Source organism: Dermacentor albipictus, unplaced genomic scaffold (assembly GCF_038994185.2).
Source record: "Dermacentor albipictus isolate Rhodes 1998 colony unplaced genomic scaffold, USDA_Dalb.pri_finalv2 scaffold_15, whole genome shotgun sequence".
NCBI lineage: Eukaryota > Metazoa > Arthropoda > Arachnida > Ixodida > Ixodidae > Dermacentor > Dermacentor albipictus.
The window spans coordinates 9,976,299-9,992,218 of NW_027225569.1; the positions used below are offsets into that span (position 1 = coordinate 9,976,299).

Below are 15,920 nucleotides of genomic sequence, written 5' to 3' on the forward strand. Positions count from 1 at the left end.
TCTTTTTTTACACCTGAAATGTTATGCAACTTTAGCGAAACGGATAACTTCGTGGAGGAATCTGCTTGAATGTGTTTATAATACTTCTTGGCTGGGGTCCAGAAATTGGGAATTATCGGGTTTTATTTAAACGGCACGGCTATAAATAGGCATAACAATAGGGGCTTGTTATCATATTGTCCAGTAAGGAATAGCTCATCATGCTTTTGCGCCTAGACGTCTCAGCATGTTGTCCAATCCTAAAGAATATTTTGTTTATTGGTTAGCTGTATTAGGCCTATCCTAAGCGACCGATCTTTCCCTTAAGGCTGACTGCTGTATACATACTATTCAGGCATGTATGACCTTTTATGCTAAAGCCATTGGCTCGTTCGCACTAAAAAAAATAGTTGAAGCAGTGCTCCACTATGTTTGTGCGTCTTTTTCTTGTTTCCTGTAGAAATGTTGCCAACATTAAGACCTCGGTGTCTGTTGTGACCATTCTGGCTCGGAAATTTTCATACAGAACTGAGGTTTTGAAAATCAAGTCAACCACGGCACCCAATAAATCAGCGTTCCTTTTATTCTTCAGCCCGTGTGAGCTATCACACTGCTCGACTTGCGGGAAAGTTCATGACCACGCACATGTCGGGGCTTTCGTATCGGCTCAGAAGGTAGTTACTCAACGGGCGAATGGTAGAGAGGCGCCTGAAAGCGCCTGCGCCTAAGCCCATCTCTTCGCAGGCTTCAGGCGACGAGTCAAAATCGACGTCGTAGGCGGCCAGGCTGAAGTGAACGTCTGTGAAATTGGTTTTGGAATGACACACCTGCGGAGAAGCAACGTTGAAGGCGATGAGTCATCAAAACAGTACTGACACATATTTTCGAATCAGTCAAAACTCCGCCACGCATCTTCGCCCGCGGATGGCGCTTAGCAAGTATAATGGTTGGAAAGCATGTGAAGTATTGGACATGGCAGCATGACGCGTTTTCTGTTTCGCAGTCTGTGACGGCGCGTGCTGTCTGCAAAAGCATAGCCTTCGAGATACGATATGCTGCTTCTTCGAACGGGCAATGATTGCAGGGACGCGGATTTTGACGTCACCTATTTGAAGCTAGAAAGTTTGTCTTGGAATGCCGGAACTGGTATGATGGACATTACCGTGATATCGGCTCGTAGCAACAGTTACGGGCGTCATATAGTAAAGGGGTAGGCAGGATGGCGTTGCACGTGTCAGAATATATGGTCTCCAGATACACGCCCCAGCGACCGTTGCCACTGAGTAACCGAGACTTATCTCGAACGATAAGCACTTTCATGCTGCGCATGCCGAAAGGGATCGCAGCGCCAGAATTCGTCATAGCCGCCATGTCAGAACGTCAACTATAAACAAGACCGCTCCTGTGCACTGCATTTCTTTTGGTTGCGCTCACGTGTAACTGCCGCAGTGACCCCACGAACGGAGTGAGTCAGCATATCACGACGTCATGACGCAGGCAGCTCCTGGGTACCGGAACTGGTCCGTAGGAAGAAGTGCTTTAGGTAATTTTTAGAGTGTTTTTACGCTGCCATCGTATTACCTAATATCTGGGAGGCAGATACATTTATTTTGCGAATGAAAATCATAAGTCATATTTCATTTCTTTGGATGCAGATTTTGCCACAACCTTCTCTTACGGTATAACTGATTATGACACGACTTGTGTACTCGGACTTTCGGCTCAGAGGAGCCTGATAAAGCCTTCTTTATGGAGTAGAACGTGCACGTTGCTCCTGCTCCTTGCTTGAAGTTTACTGCTGTGATCTTTCGAGGGAGGCCTTCTCGTATAGGCGGATAGTTAGCCATATTTCCACATTAAAGCCACCCGTTAACCCACAGCTCTGTACTTTTCATAGCACTGCCACCCAGCCTTGTGTTGGATTTAGAAGCTGTGTGCTAAATTCTCCGAAGTCTGTCTGTCCTAGCCATCGCCATGAGCGCAGATTGCCCTAGATACATGTTGCTTTTTTTGGCTAGTCTTCCAACGCACAACGGCCACTACCGCATGCTCTGTTGCTGGCGTCGCTTCTATGACAACCAGTCCGAAAAATCAGGAAATATTGCTGAATATTCCCTTCTCCACGCGGCTTGAGGGTAGGCTTAAAATCATGTTGACGAAGGACCTCTTTTGTGCTTTATGCCATCAACTCTGTCAGCCTGACGCTGAGAGTACTAACACCGAAAGGAAACATAGCTTGAGGCTTGGAAGGGAACCTAGGGCTTAACGCCTTCCCTTAGTGGAGGTGGGACATTCAGAGATCGGCGACCAGTACAGCGTGCACACACTCGCACGTTCACGTTCACACACACCAAGTTTATATATATATATATATATATATATATATATATATATATATATATATATATATAAACTTGGTGTATATATATATATATATATATATATATATATATATATATATATATATATATATATATATATATATATATTAGTTACATATCAGAGACGTTCTGTAGGCCCGGTGCATGGGCAGTTGAATAAACGAAGGAGCACACTCACGAAAATTGTATTTTTGATGTTTCAACGGTCCGGCCGTGGCACGGCCTTCGTCGGAATACACCATATATATATATATATATATATATATATATATATATATATATATATATATATATATATATATATATATGCATGATGTTACGGGAAGGAAGAAGCGTTCGTCTATTTACAAGTGGCTTTTAATGGCTGAGCCAACAAGCGTAGGGCATCGATACTCCTACACTTCTTCGTCGTCGCTAAGACCACCGTCAGCGTCGTCTTCTTTCCACATTACCGACTGTGACATTACCCCCGTCGGAGAAAGCACCTGATTGGTGCGGCTCATCGGTCTGAGAAAGGTAACGTTTGAGACGGCTGACGTGGATGATGTCAGAGAGAGGTGAAGGCACCGTAGCATTCAGCGGAGACACTTCATATGTGACAGGGGTCACCTGGCGAAGGATGCGGTAAGGGCCATAGTATCGCGAGAGGAATTTCTCGGAAAGACCAACATGCCGAGTTGGATACCATACTATGGATGGAAGACCTACATTGGCAAGTTCTTTGCGAATGACCGACTGAATGAGGGACACAAGCGGCCGGGAATCGTCAAAGCACTGCGTCACTGGCGTGGCAGGAGACGCTGCTTCAATTTCTCGCCGAACGATGCGTACGACGTTCTCGGAGGAGGTGGGCTCACGCGGCAGACGAATGTCTTCGCACGTCGATGAAGCTGCGGTATTAGGTAGATGCGTAAACTGCCCAACTATGCGGCGACTCTTGGCATCTTCAAAGTAGCGACATTCGTTAATGATCTCGTTGACCGTTGTGATGTTCTTATAAACAAGCAGCTTAAACGCCTCGTCCGCGATGCCCTTTAAGACGTGGATGACCCTGTCTGCCTCTGCCATATTGTTATCTACTAGAGAGAGGACGTCCTGGATATACGCCACGTAAGATTCAGTGGACGTCTGTACACGGGTCCCAAGGTCCTTCATCGCAGCACGTTGGGGGCCGACGGGTTTGCCGAACAAATCTCTAAGCTTCTGTTTACACTGGTCCCAACTAGTAATCTCTTCTTCATGTGTTTCGAACCAGACCCGTGCTGTTTTCTTGAGGTAGAATATTATATTAGCCAGCATAAGCGTGTTATCCCACCTGTTGTGTGCGCTGACCCGTTCACAATTCTGTAACCAGTCATCGACGTCCACGTTGTCAATCCCGGAAAACATGCCAGGGCCGCGAGGCTGGGCTAGGATGACCGTCGGTGGCGACGACGGGGCCGCTGTTGAACTCTCTCCTTCGGATGACATGGCGGCCAGGTTACGTCCGCTGCGGAGCTCCGTCTTGCTCGAGTGATTACCCCGCACGTCCACCAATGATGTTACGGGAAGGAAGAAGCGTTCTTCTATTCACAAGTGGCTTTTAATGGCTGAGCCAAGAAGCGTAGGGCATCGATACTCCTAAACACTTCTTCGTCGTCGCTAAGACCACCGTCAGCGTCGTCTTCTTTCCACATTACCCACTGTGACAATATATATATATATATATATATATATATATATATATATATATATATATATATACAGATATATGTGTGTGTGTGTGTCGAATCATAAGAAGGCAAGAAACAATGACACGAAGAACAACAAAGCGAAAATTGTGTGTACATCCTAATTGGTAAGAGCCTCGCAAACATAATGCGCAGACGTCAGCCCGTACCCCATCAGCGGCCTGTTGCCTTTATCATCCACTTGCATTGCCATTTATTTAGCTTTTCTTTCATTGAATTAAGAGCTACAAATAATTATATACAGAAACTACTACAAATATGTTGTCACAAGCTGTCATGAAAAACGCCTGCCGCGCAGACAACCCGATCAAAGAAAGAAGAGAATGACATTAGCCAAGCTGCCGCGAGACCGCTTTTCAACAACCGCGCCTATCCACCAGATTCATCTGGTTCTGCATTAAACACCTCGCGTGTAACATTTGGTGGAGCTGTGCGGGTTAACTCCCACGACCTACAACGGAGCCATCAGCGCAAGAGCTACGCCGGAGCCGTCGCCTCGCCGGACTTTCGCCGTCGCGCTTAATCATGACCACAGAGCAAAATACCCTCACCAGCAGTGCGCCGGCGACCCCAGCCCCTATCCAGCACTACCGAGAGCCACGTTCTCGGCGAAGGCAGAGGAAGATGTGGATGAGTGGCTAACTCATTACGAAAGGGTAAGCCAATACAATAACTGGAAAGCTGTCAGTAAGCTTAGGAACGTTGTTTTCTTCTTGGCAGGCACGGCGTTGGTATGGTATGACAACCACGCGGACATGCTAACTACATGGACACGCTTCGTTGAGGAGATCAAAAAGTGTTTCGGTGACTAGGACGCAAAGAGGAAACGTGCGGAACGCACATTAGCCCAGAGAGCTCAGGTACCCGGCGAGACTTGCACTACCTATTTCGAAGAAATTTTGAAGCTGTGCCGAACCGTCAACCCTCAAATGACAGAGGAAGATAAAGTGGTGCGCCTGGTAAAAGGAATAGCAGAAGACGTGTACAACTTCCTCATTGTTAAAGAGAACTTGCACACTGTATCAGAACTGATATGGCACTGCCGTAGGTTCCAGGCGCTGAAGACTCGCCGAATTACACCAAACTTAACGGCTCCAGAGACGAACCGCATTACATTACGACCGAGCCACCACGCAATGATTCGCCCCCTAAATGTTTTGATCCACGCCTACGCAACTTTCGTCCAAGAAGACTCGCCGCTACCTACGACTTTCAAGGGGAAGAGCCTCGTTACCCTCAACCGATGTCTTCGGCAGAATACTTCAATCGACATTCTGAAATTGGCCCTTCGCCAGTGTGTTACTGCTGCGGCATGCCTCGCCATATAGCTAGGTACAGTAGCTGACGCCGAGCATCACACTACGGATCGTCAGCGCCGACTATGCGGTCTAGCGGTCGTACACTGCGCACTCAGTGGCCAGGAGACTCCACTTCAGGAAGCCACTTTCGAGAGGACCGATGCACCGCCCAGGAGACCTACTTTGGAGAAGAAATAACCAGGAACCGCTACCGCTACCCTGCCTTCGACCGTACTCTGACGCCACCACCAGCCTTCCGAGCCTCCCGATCACCATTCCCTCGGCCGCGATTCACGTCACCATCGCCTCGGCGCCGTTTCGTGTCGCCCCCGCCGCGAAACTAGCCCGCGTGGCCAGTGGAGGTGAGGTCGCTGGAAAATGTGTGCTGCCGACTCAACTGCCTCCAACTATTTTCATGCTAACGAATACGGTTCATGTACTGATTGATGGCGTCTCTACAATGACTTTAGTCGACACGGGAGCAACTGTCTCGGTCATGAGTGTGGGGTTTAAAGGCCTGCTGGGACGCAAGGTTATGTTTCGTTGGGACCAGTGCACAAGTGTCCGTGGAGTCAGTGGTTAATCATTATATCCGGTTGCTGTGTGTAACGTTGATGTGTCTTTGGGTGGGAAAGTTTTAGAGCGCAGCTCTTTGGCGTCCGTTCCTGGGTTTCGCGTCGTCGTCGGCGTTGTCGTCGGCCTCGTAACCAGCTCCGCCCCCCTTTCATCCCCCCAGCGCTAGCAGCGACCGACTGATACTGCTGGATGCCGCTGACGCCGCTAGAGAGTCAAGATAACGTGACTGCATAGAACACCGTCGCCGCCATGCAGAAAGAGGAGGAAAGCCCCCCCCCCCTGTTCTTGTGTGGCGGATAGGGTGCTCTACAGTTGCCGACGCGCCGGTTATTTCACGTAGGCCCCGGCACGTCGACGAATACGTGACCACCTTCCCACGGCTTGGCCTGGTTCTTAGCGCTGCGGAAGCGAGGGTATCATATTGTTTGTGTCGGCATCGGCGGCGTTGTCCCTGAAACCAACTCCGCAGCTGGGGTTTACTCACTATCGGCGTCAGCGGCATCAGTCAGTCGCTGCTATCTCTTCCCTCCTCCCTTTATCGTGTTGTCCGCTTGCTGCGCGCGCTTCTGCCCCCATCGTTTGCCGCTGGGTGTACACGCCGCCCCCCTCCCCCCTTTTCCTGCGAGTCTCCGGTTGTCAAAGCGCCGGCTCGAACTTAATTCCTTTCTTCGCTCCTCCTCCAATGCAACCCATGTGCGGTGGTACCAAGTCGAACATATATCAGTCTATTTCTCCGACCACAAAGCTTCCTTCATGACTGTCAAGAACTGTTAGTGGAGTCTTTGTTAAAGGAATACGTGTGAAAAATAAAAAAAATTCTGTGATAGCGCATACATGTGTTGCTCGATTTCTTTGCCTCAATCTATCAAAAAGGTGAAACAGCTTATTTGCTGCGCTCAAATTTCGCATAGTAACGTAATCGTCGGTAATTTTTTAATGCAGAGTTTGCTGTTCTTCCTCGCTCCTCGCATGACGTAATTCTGGGGATTGACTTTTTGCAATTGTGTGGTTCGAATGTTGACTGCCGGACGGGAGAACTCAGTGTCGACACCAGTGTTTCACTTCTGTTCTTTGAAGGTGAAGCTTGCCCGGAGAGTGTGTTGTGCGTGTCTGGGGATACAGTTGTGCCCGCCTTATCCGTGATACGTGTTGCCGTCGCCTGTTCATCTCCGACTCCTATCTCGTTCGATGCTGCAGTAGAACCTGTACATCGGAACTGCCTCAAGAAAAACGTGTTAGTTCCGCACTGTGTGGTCTCAGTGACCAATGGATGCGCGGGGCTGTGGGAAACTGTTCTACTGAAGCGGCAGAGCTACCTCAAGGCCTAAAGATTGCAGCGTTCTAGGAAGACTCGCCCGTATCGGTGGCAGTACTTACAGAGCTCCCCGAAGGAGGAGCAACCAGTGTCTCGTGCCCCGGGAGCTCGAAGATACTTTCCATGATTGATAAGTCATTCAGCGATCACGAGCGTCGAGTTTTGACGGCCCTGCTTACGAAGCATATCTCGGTATTCGACTTTGCGCAGCACGATGGCCTGCCATCAATTCCTGCGTCCAGAACTCGTCAACGTATCAACACAGGAGCCGCCCAACCAATCCGACAAAAACCCTATCGTGTATCCCCGTCAGAACGCAAGATAATCAGCGATCAGGTCCAGGTAGTGCTATGGAAAGGCGTCATTCGAGAATCATCTAGTCCTTGGACAGCCCCCGTGATACTGGTGAATAAGAAAGACGGTACGTGGCGGTTTTGTGTAGATTACCGTCGCCTAAACGCCGTTACTAAGAAAGATGTATATCCGCTCCCACGAACTGAAGACGCCATCGACTGTCTCTTTCCGGCATCTTACTTTTCCTCAATCGATTTACGGCCAGGTTACTGGCGAATTCCTATACACAAGGACGACAGAGAAAAGACAGCATTTGTAACACCCGATGGACTATTCGAGTTTAACGTGATGCCTTTCGTGTTTTCTAACGCGCCCACAACGTTCGAAAGGTTCATGGACACGATATTACGCGGCTTAATATGGGAAGTTTGCATGTGCTACTTAAACGATGTTGTGATCTTCGGGCGAACGTTTAATGAGCACAACGAACGTTTGGATTTGGTCTTGAACTGCTTGGAGAAGGCGAGTCTTGTGCTCAATTAAAAAAAAAATATGCCGTTTTGGGGAACGACAAAGACTTGTGCTAGGCCATCTGGTCGCTAAAGAAGGCATCCGACCAGATCCACAAAAGACTGCGGCCGTAGTAGCATTTAGAGCACCCAACTCTGTCAACAAGTTTCTTGGGCTTGTGCTCCTATTTTCGCCGATTCATTCCCCGGTTTGCTGACATGGCTCATCCCCTTACACGCCGTCTCCAAAAAGGCGTTCCCTTTGAGTGGACTGCAGATTGCGACTCATCGTTTCGCCAGCTCATGTTCCTGTTGACATCCCAACCAATTCTTCGCCACTTTGATCCTTCATCACCAACTGAGATTCACACCAATGCCAGTGGCGTAGGCATCGGTGCTGTGCTAGTTCTGCATGTTGGTGACAGTCAGCACGTGATCTCTTACGCTAGCCGGTCCTTGAGCCGCTCCGAGCGCAACTACACAGTCACCGAACAAGAGTGCCTGGCGGTCATCTCCGCCGTGCAACGGTTTCAGTCGTACCTCTATGGGCGCCCCTTCGCTGTGATAACAGATCATCATTCGCTATGCTGGCTTGTGAATCTGCGGGATCCCTCAGGACGACTAGCGCGCTGGGCCCTCCGTCTACAGGAATACGATTCCGTTATTTGCTACAAAAGTGGCCGGTGAAATGCTGACGCCGATTGTTGCTCTCGGATGCCACCTGAAACTGAATGTGATGCGGACAATTTTGACGAATACATCGCTTTTATGTCCCCGGAATTTCCGGATATGGGTACCGTCATATCCACGCAGCACAAGGACGAGAGCTTACAACCGCAATTCGCGGCAGCACAGGAGTCACCTGCAGGCAGTCGCTTTCGCCTACGTGATGGTGGCGCGCTGTATAAGCAGAGCTACTCGACCACCGGTGCCCGCTACCTTTCAGTTGTCCCCAAGAACCTTCGCCACCAAGTATTACACGCCACGCACGATGACCCAACTTCCGGTCACCTTGGTTCCACACGTATACTCTACCAGGCTCAAGAACAAGATGCGGAAAGGTATCGGATGGTACGTCGCCAGCTGCTCTCAATGCCAGCGCTACAAGCGTGCGCCACAAGCGCCACATGGCCTGCTTCAACCAGTTCCCCCTTCTAGAGTCCCCTTTGAGCAAGTTGGTATAGATCTTCTGGGTCCTTTCCCGCGATCCTCCAAGGGTAATCGTTGGGTTATCGTTTGCGTAGATCACCTTACCCGCTATTGTGAGACCATCGCAATGCCATCGGCCACAGCTACAGAAGCTTCTATCTTCTTGCTGGCTAATGTTATACTCCGACATGGACCTCCTCGCATAGTAATCAGTGATCGTGGGAGACAGTTTACCGCGGACGTGGTTGACGAAACCCTTCGTCTGTGTTCATGTAGCTTCCGCCATTTTACGCCCTACCATCCACAAACTAATGGTCTGGTCGAGCGCACAAACAGAACGCTTGCCAACATGTTGTCCATGTACGCCGATTCTGCACACAAGAATTGGGACAGTATCGTGCCTTTCATTACCTATGCCTTTAATGCCGCGAGACACGAGACTGCTGATTACTCACCTTTTTTCCTCCTGTATGCTCGTCCGCCGCGCTACACCCTCGACACAATATTTCTCTACTTCGCTCATGACAACGAATCAATTGATGAGATCCTATGTCGAGCAGAAGAAGCGCGACGCCTCACTAGGCTACGCACCCTACCATCGCAGGACCTGTCCAAGATACGCTATGACGGGCGTCACCGCCACGTTTACTTCGATCCTGGTGACCTTGTGTGGCATTGGACGCCGTTGCGGAAGCGTGGTTTGTGCCAGAAGTTTCTCGCCCACTACGTCGGCCCTTACGTTATTCTGGAGCGCCTCAGCGAAGTAAACTACCGCATTGCGCGTCTCACGAGCAGTGGACGAGACTCGGCCAAGGCTGAAGTGACACACGTCGCGCGTCTGAGGCGTTACAACCGAGATGACTGACTCGCCCGGCGGGCTTCGTCTGCCAGCGGGAACATGTCACAAGCTGTCATGCACAACGCCTGCTGAGCAGACAACCGGATGGAAGAAAGAAGAGAACGACGATAGCCAAGCTGCCGCGAGACCGCTTTTCAACAACCGCGCCTATCAACCAGATTCATCATCTGGTTATGCATTAAACACCTCGTGTGTAGCAATATATATATATATATATATATATATATATATATATATATATATATATATATATATATATATATATATATATATATATATATAGTGGTCCTCTTGAAAGCGAGAATGGGCTTACGGATTAAGAACAGTATCAAACGAAAGAAACGCGTACGCGTTGTGAAGACTGTGAATGGCACTGCTTGTGATATCGAATCTGATGTGTGCCATGCTAGGTAGTGCCTTCCTACAGGACTGAGTGTGGTTCTGCATGTCAGTCGGTTTCGTCGAACTCTCCCATTCCACAGAAGCTGTGTTAGTGACATTCACTTTTGGCACGTTCACTTAGGGACGTTCACGTTTTTCTTTACCGGGTAACCCCGTTTCACCGCCTAACAAATTTCTATCCGCTTTCTGTTGTCACCGAAAATTGTGTAATATGATTTAATCGCGCGACTAGAATGGTGTAGAACTTTCTGGAAGACACGCGGGAACTAATGGTCACTCTGGAACCTTCGATGACTCATGCATAAAAACCGACAAGCTTGACTCGCAGGTCAGATTTCGACGATCGCCGACTGTGTCCGCCGCTATCATTGTGCTTTCTGTGTAGCCTGGTATTGTGGGCACAGGTTCGCCCAATAAAAATTTAGTTTTGTCTTTCACAGTATTGCTACTCTGTTCGTTACCGTCACTACCACGTGAAATTTGCTAGAGGTGCCTTGCGTTCATGTACAACATGAAGACAACTCGGAAGACAACACCAACGTCGGTAGCCGCAGGTAGCCGCAGGCTGCAAAGATTGCCGCCGGAGCACAGACGACCAGGAAGATCGTCGCCAAGTCAACCCCAATGGCAGCCCCAGCATCCCCCATCGTGCTGGAGCATGTCAGGGAGCCTGCGACGTTCCGCGGTACAACACTGGAGGACACGGAAAGCTTGCTGGAGACGTATGAGAGGGTCGCTACAATTAACAGCAGGAACAGCGAAGACAAACTGCAACATGTCTGTCTTGCGTTGGAAGGCGCCGCCAGGACGTGGTTCGAGAACCGAGAACACAACTTAACGACGTGGGACCTGTTCCAAAGCGGCTTCCTGCAGATATTCACAAGCCTCGCACGCCGAAAACGAGCCCAAGCACTACTGGAAACCCGAGTGCAGCTGCCTAATCAGAACACCGCGGTCTTCACAGAGAAAATGAGCCGTCTTTTCCGCCACGCCGACCTGGAAATGTTGAGAAGAAAGTCCGCCCTCTCATGCGTGGTGTAAAGCAGGAACGTTTCGCCGGGATGATACGACCACCGAAGGCTGTGAACGAGTTTCTTCGCGAGGCCACCAGCATCGAGAAGACACTCGAAATGCGGAAGCCGCAATTCAAGCGCCGCGCCAACTCTACAAACTACGCTGTAGTTCAATCACTGGCCACCGACGATCTACGCGATACTATCAGAGCTGTCGTACTGGAAGGGCTGCAGAATTCGTACCCTTGGTCACAGCCTCAAGTGGCCACAATCGGCGAAATCGTCAAAGAGGTTCAGCGATCGCTCGGAGTTCCTGAGGTGCAACTACTTTCACCCCAGCCCCAGCCGGAAGCAATGACCTATGCCGCCGTCGCCCGCCGTCAGGGTCCCTTACCACGACGAGGCCAGGGTCCCGTGATGCCGCAGTTCCGTCGTTCACCGCGGCCACTGCCAGCACGCCCACAAGTCACCTGGCGAAGCTGCGTTAGGAAGACTAAATGTGGCGTCACCCCAACCCCCGCCCGCTCTGCTACCATTGCGGGGCAGCAGGCCTAATCAACCGCCGATGTCCTTACCATTAGTTGGGACTGCGAGGGTTGGCCGTCAACGTACCGCGCCTTCAGCAAGATGAACGCTCACCTGCCATCACCGATTACCTCACCGCTACTCAGTGGAGCACTCGACGATCATCTCGCTCACCGTCACCAAGCCTCTACCTGCTGCAGCAACGCCGACTATACACTCGCCCAGACCGGGGCCGGTCTGTGAGCCCATATGCGGAAAACTAAAAGCAGCAACCGATGGAGGTGCGTTTGCTGTTCGTTGAACTGACGAAGATCCTCCGCCACTAACGAAGACGCCCAAAATCTTGGCTCGTTGGCATATCAGCGAGACGCCGCCATCCGACAAAGTCTGGAAGCAACGCCGACGAAAGACGACTTGACGACGCTACGTACCAGCCACAAGTCAATGCGACACAGCCGCGATCCCACGCCTAGGCCTAACTGCAACGCAACGCAAAGAACCACCGACCTCGACGTGCTTCTCGACGGCCATCCAGTAATCGCATTAGCAGACACAGGACCCGACTACTCCGTCATGAGTGGACCCTTCGCTGCCAAGTTGAAGAAAGTTAATACTGCTTGCCAAAGCCCCAAAATTCAGACCACTCCAGGGCACCTAATAACGCCGACTAGAATCTTCACTGCATGAATTACCGTTAATGACTGGACTTGCCCTGCCACCTACGTTATCCTCCAACAGTGTTCAGGAGACGTCATTCTCCACCTTGACTTCCTCAACGAACATGACGCAATCATCGACCAGAAGTCAAACTTCATAAGGCTGCCGGAAGATCAAGCGATACCACCGGAGAGCTCTCGTAGTCACCACCCTTTGAGTGTGCTCGAAGATCAAGTGAGTATCCCGCTTAACTCCAGCATTGTTATTTCCATCAGCACCCAAACACACGCAGACGTACAAGGCATCATCGAGGGCGACCAACATCTGCTGCTCGACCGTGAAGTTTGCGTCGCGAGAGGGATCGCTCGGCTGCACGGAGGGAAACCGTAAGATGCTAAGCAACTCCAGCCAGGAGTTCAAGCACATCAACATGGGCAGGGCAATCGCGTACATCGAGGAAAATATGGAAACCCGCAATGCGTTTAGTCCTCTCGGATTCTGCCGCATCTACTCCGAAGACCGTAGTTCCTGAAGCAGATTTCGACATAAATTCAAGTCTCCCCACAATGAAGCACCAGCAGCTTCATTGCCCTAATGCGCTAAACTACTGTTTTAATTGTATGACTAGCTACTGACTTCATATTACTTTACAGTTGTTACTTATACTTTGAACATTCTTCATCATTGTGACTACTGTATTGCTGTTTTATGCCTTGTATTTCCTTTAGTGTATATATTTTCTGTCAGGAGGTCCCCTTTCAGCCACATTCTCTGGGACCTCCTTCTGTATACTTATGTGAACATGTATGTCTCTCCTTATTAAAGAAATAAACTGAACTGAAAGAAAGCTTAGACGTCTGCTCCGACGATACAAAGACTCTTCTCGACGTCATCGAGGATTCAACGAACACCAGTCGCAAGAAATCCCATATTTACCGAGTAGTGCGCCCGACCACTCCGCCAGAGCCCTTTACCGTGTTTCGAGGCCAGGACGTGAAGCTATAAAAATTGGAGGACGCTTAAGCTTCGCCTTCAAAAGTGAAACGCGATAGCGTTATTGCACCCCATTCGCACCACCCACTCATTCGCTCGGCATGCTCTTGAGTCACACAAAGACGGAACGTGCGCCTGAGCAAGCGGAACGAACCAAAGAACTCGGTGTCTCGGAGGGAGAAACGATCTACGCGAGCCAAACGTCGTGATCGGCATGGACAGCCGGGCCGCGACGCGCCATGAAAGCGGACGCGATCATGGGGCTGACGCGCCAATGGTATCGTCCTCTAGAAGCGGGCAAGTGGCGCGCCAGCTGTCGGAGCAGCGCCGTACATTGCGAGGGGGGCCGCAAGACGGCTCTGCGTGTGCGACAAGCGCAGAAGAAATGTAGCGGAAACGTACTTCGCTACGCGTTTAACTGGGACTTCTGTATTTTATGCGCCTATAATTACCGATATACACCGCAGTACAACTTTCTATGGCAGCTTTCTAAGGCAAAATCACATTCACTAGAGGCGCTTTTGTCTCGCTTTGAAGCATCGAACTCATAGCTGAGTGGTAGCGTCTACGTATCACACTCCGGAGACCCTGGTTCGATTCCCACCCAGTCTATCGTGGAAGTTGTTTTTATTTATGAATTGCCTTCAGCCATTTCTCGCTCACGGCCAACGCCGACGACACCGCCCTTTGTGCGACACGAGGTCCCTAACGCTGTTGCGTAAAAACAACAAGTCGACAAAACGCTGCGCGAGGACATAATCCAGCCGTCAGAAAGCCGGTGGGGGCACCCTCTCTTTCCTTTGTGAAGAACAATGACAGAACGCAATGTTTCTCCGTCAATTAACGTCGACCGGACAAGATCACGAAGAAGGATGTATATCTCCTTCCACGGATAGATGACAGGTTCGTTTGGCTCTACAACACGAAATACTTCTCGTCGATGGATCTCAAGGACAGCTACTGGCACATACAAGTCAACGAGAGAAATCGCGAAAACCGCATTCTTCATGCCCGATAGCCTCTACGAATTCAACGCAATGCCTTTCCGACTGCTCTGGTCACCTGCAACGTTCCAGTGCGTCACGGACAGGGTGTTAGCAGGACTGAAGTGGCAGACCTGCCTTGTTTACCTGGATGACGTCGTCGTCGTCTTCGCCGGAAATTTCGACGACCACCTTGGGCGTTTGCAACAACAATAGGGGCAATAAAGTCATGTGTCCTCACTCTCAAGCCGGAAAAGTGCCACTTCGCTAACGATGACCTTTTCCTGGGCCACGTCATCAGCAAATCTCGAGTCCGTCCCCAAAAGAGCTGCCATTTCAAAGTTCCAGCAGCTCATCGACAAGAAGGCAATGCGTAGACTCCTTGGCATGTGTGCTTACTACAGGCGCTTTGTCAAAAACATTTCATGCATCGCTGAGCCGCTGACACATCCAATTAAATGTGATGTCGACCTCAAGTTGGAAACACGCGAGGCCGATGCTCTTCACGAACTCAAACGACGCATGCAGTCGCCACCGGTACTCAAGCACTTCGACGTGCTCGCCGATACCGAAATCCACACTGACGCCAGTAGCCTAGGCTTCGGTGCCGTCCTAGTCCAGAGAAAAAAATGGATTTAAACGGGTGATAGCTTACACTACCCGGTCGCTGTCAAAAGCCGAAAAAATTATTCTACGGCCGAAAAAGAATGCCTCACCGTCGTTTGGGATACAGCAGAATTGCGCCCTTACCTCTACTGCAGGCCATTCAAAGTGGTCAACGACCATCACGCGTTGTGTTGGCTAGCGAATTTAAAGGGCCCTTCAGGACGGCTGGTGTGGTGAAGCCTCAGACTGCAAGAATATGAAATCACTGTAACCTACAAATCCGGACGAAAACACGGCTTGGCCGACTTCCTATTACGCGCCCCTATTGACCCGTCACCACAATATGACGAGAATGACGACGCCTTCCTTCGAATAATAAGCGCGGAAGAATTCGATGAAAAGCAACGACCAGATCCGGAGCTAAAAAGCCTCATCGTGTATTGAGAAGGGCACACCGACGTTGTCCCTAGGGCATATAAACGAGGGTCGCCTTCGTTCTCGCTTCAAAACAACCTACTCGTAAAGAAGAACGTTACACCAGTCCCCGCCAACTGCCTTGTTCCTTCGCTGTGTCCTGAAGTACTGCACGCCCTAGACGACGACCCGACCGCTGGGCACTTCGGTTTCTCCCGGACGCAATCGAAGATACAT

At 50.2% G+C, this 15,920-nt stretch overlaps 1 protein-coding gene across 1 annotated transcript in view; it reads right to left on the bottom strand.

The window, feature by feature from the left end:
- Nucleotides 1–541: 541 nt before the first annotated feature.
- LOC135914136 (uncharacterized) overlaps nucleotides 542–15,920 on the bottom strand; it is a 183,643-nt gene continuing 168,264 nt past the window's right edge. The window contains exon 9 of the mRNA XM_065446887.1: nucleotides 542–806. Coding sequence (XP_065302959.1) covers nucleotides 585–806 — 222 coding nt within the window. The 3' untranslated portion in view covers nucleotides 542–584. The remainder of the gene's footprint in view (nucleotides 807–15,920) is intronic.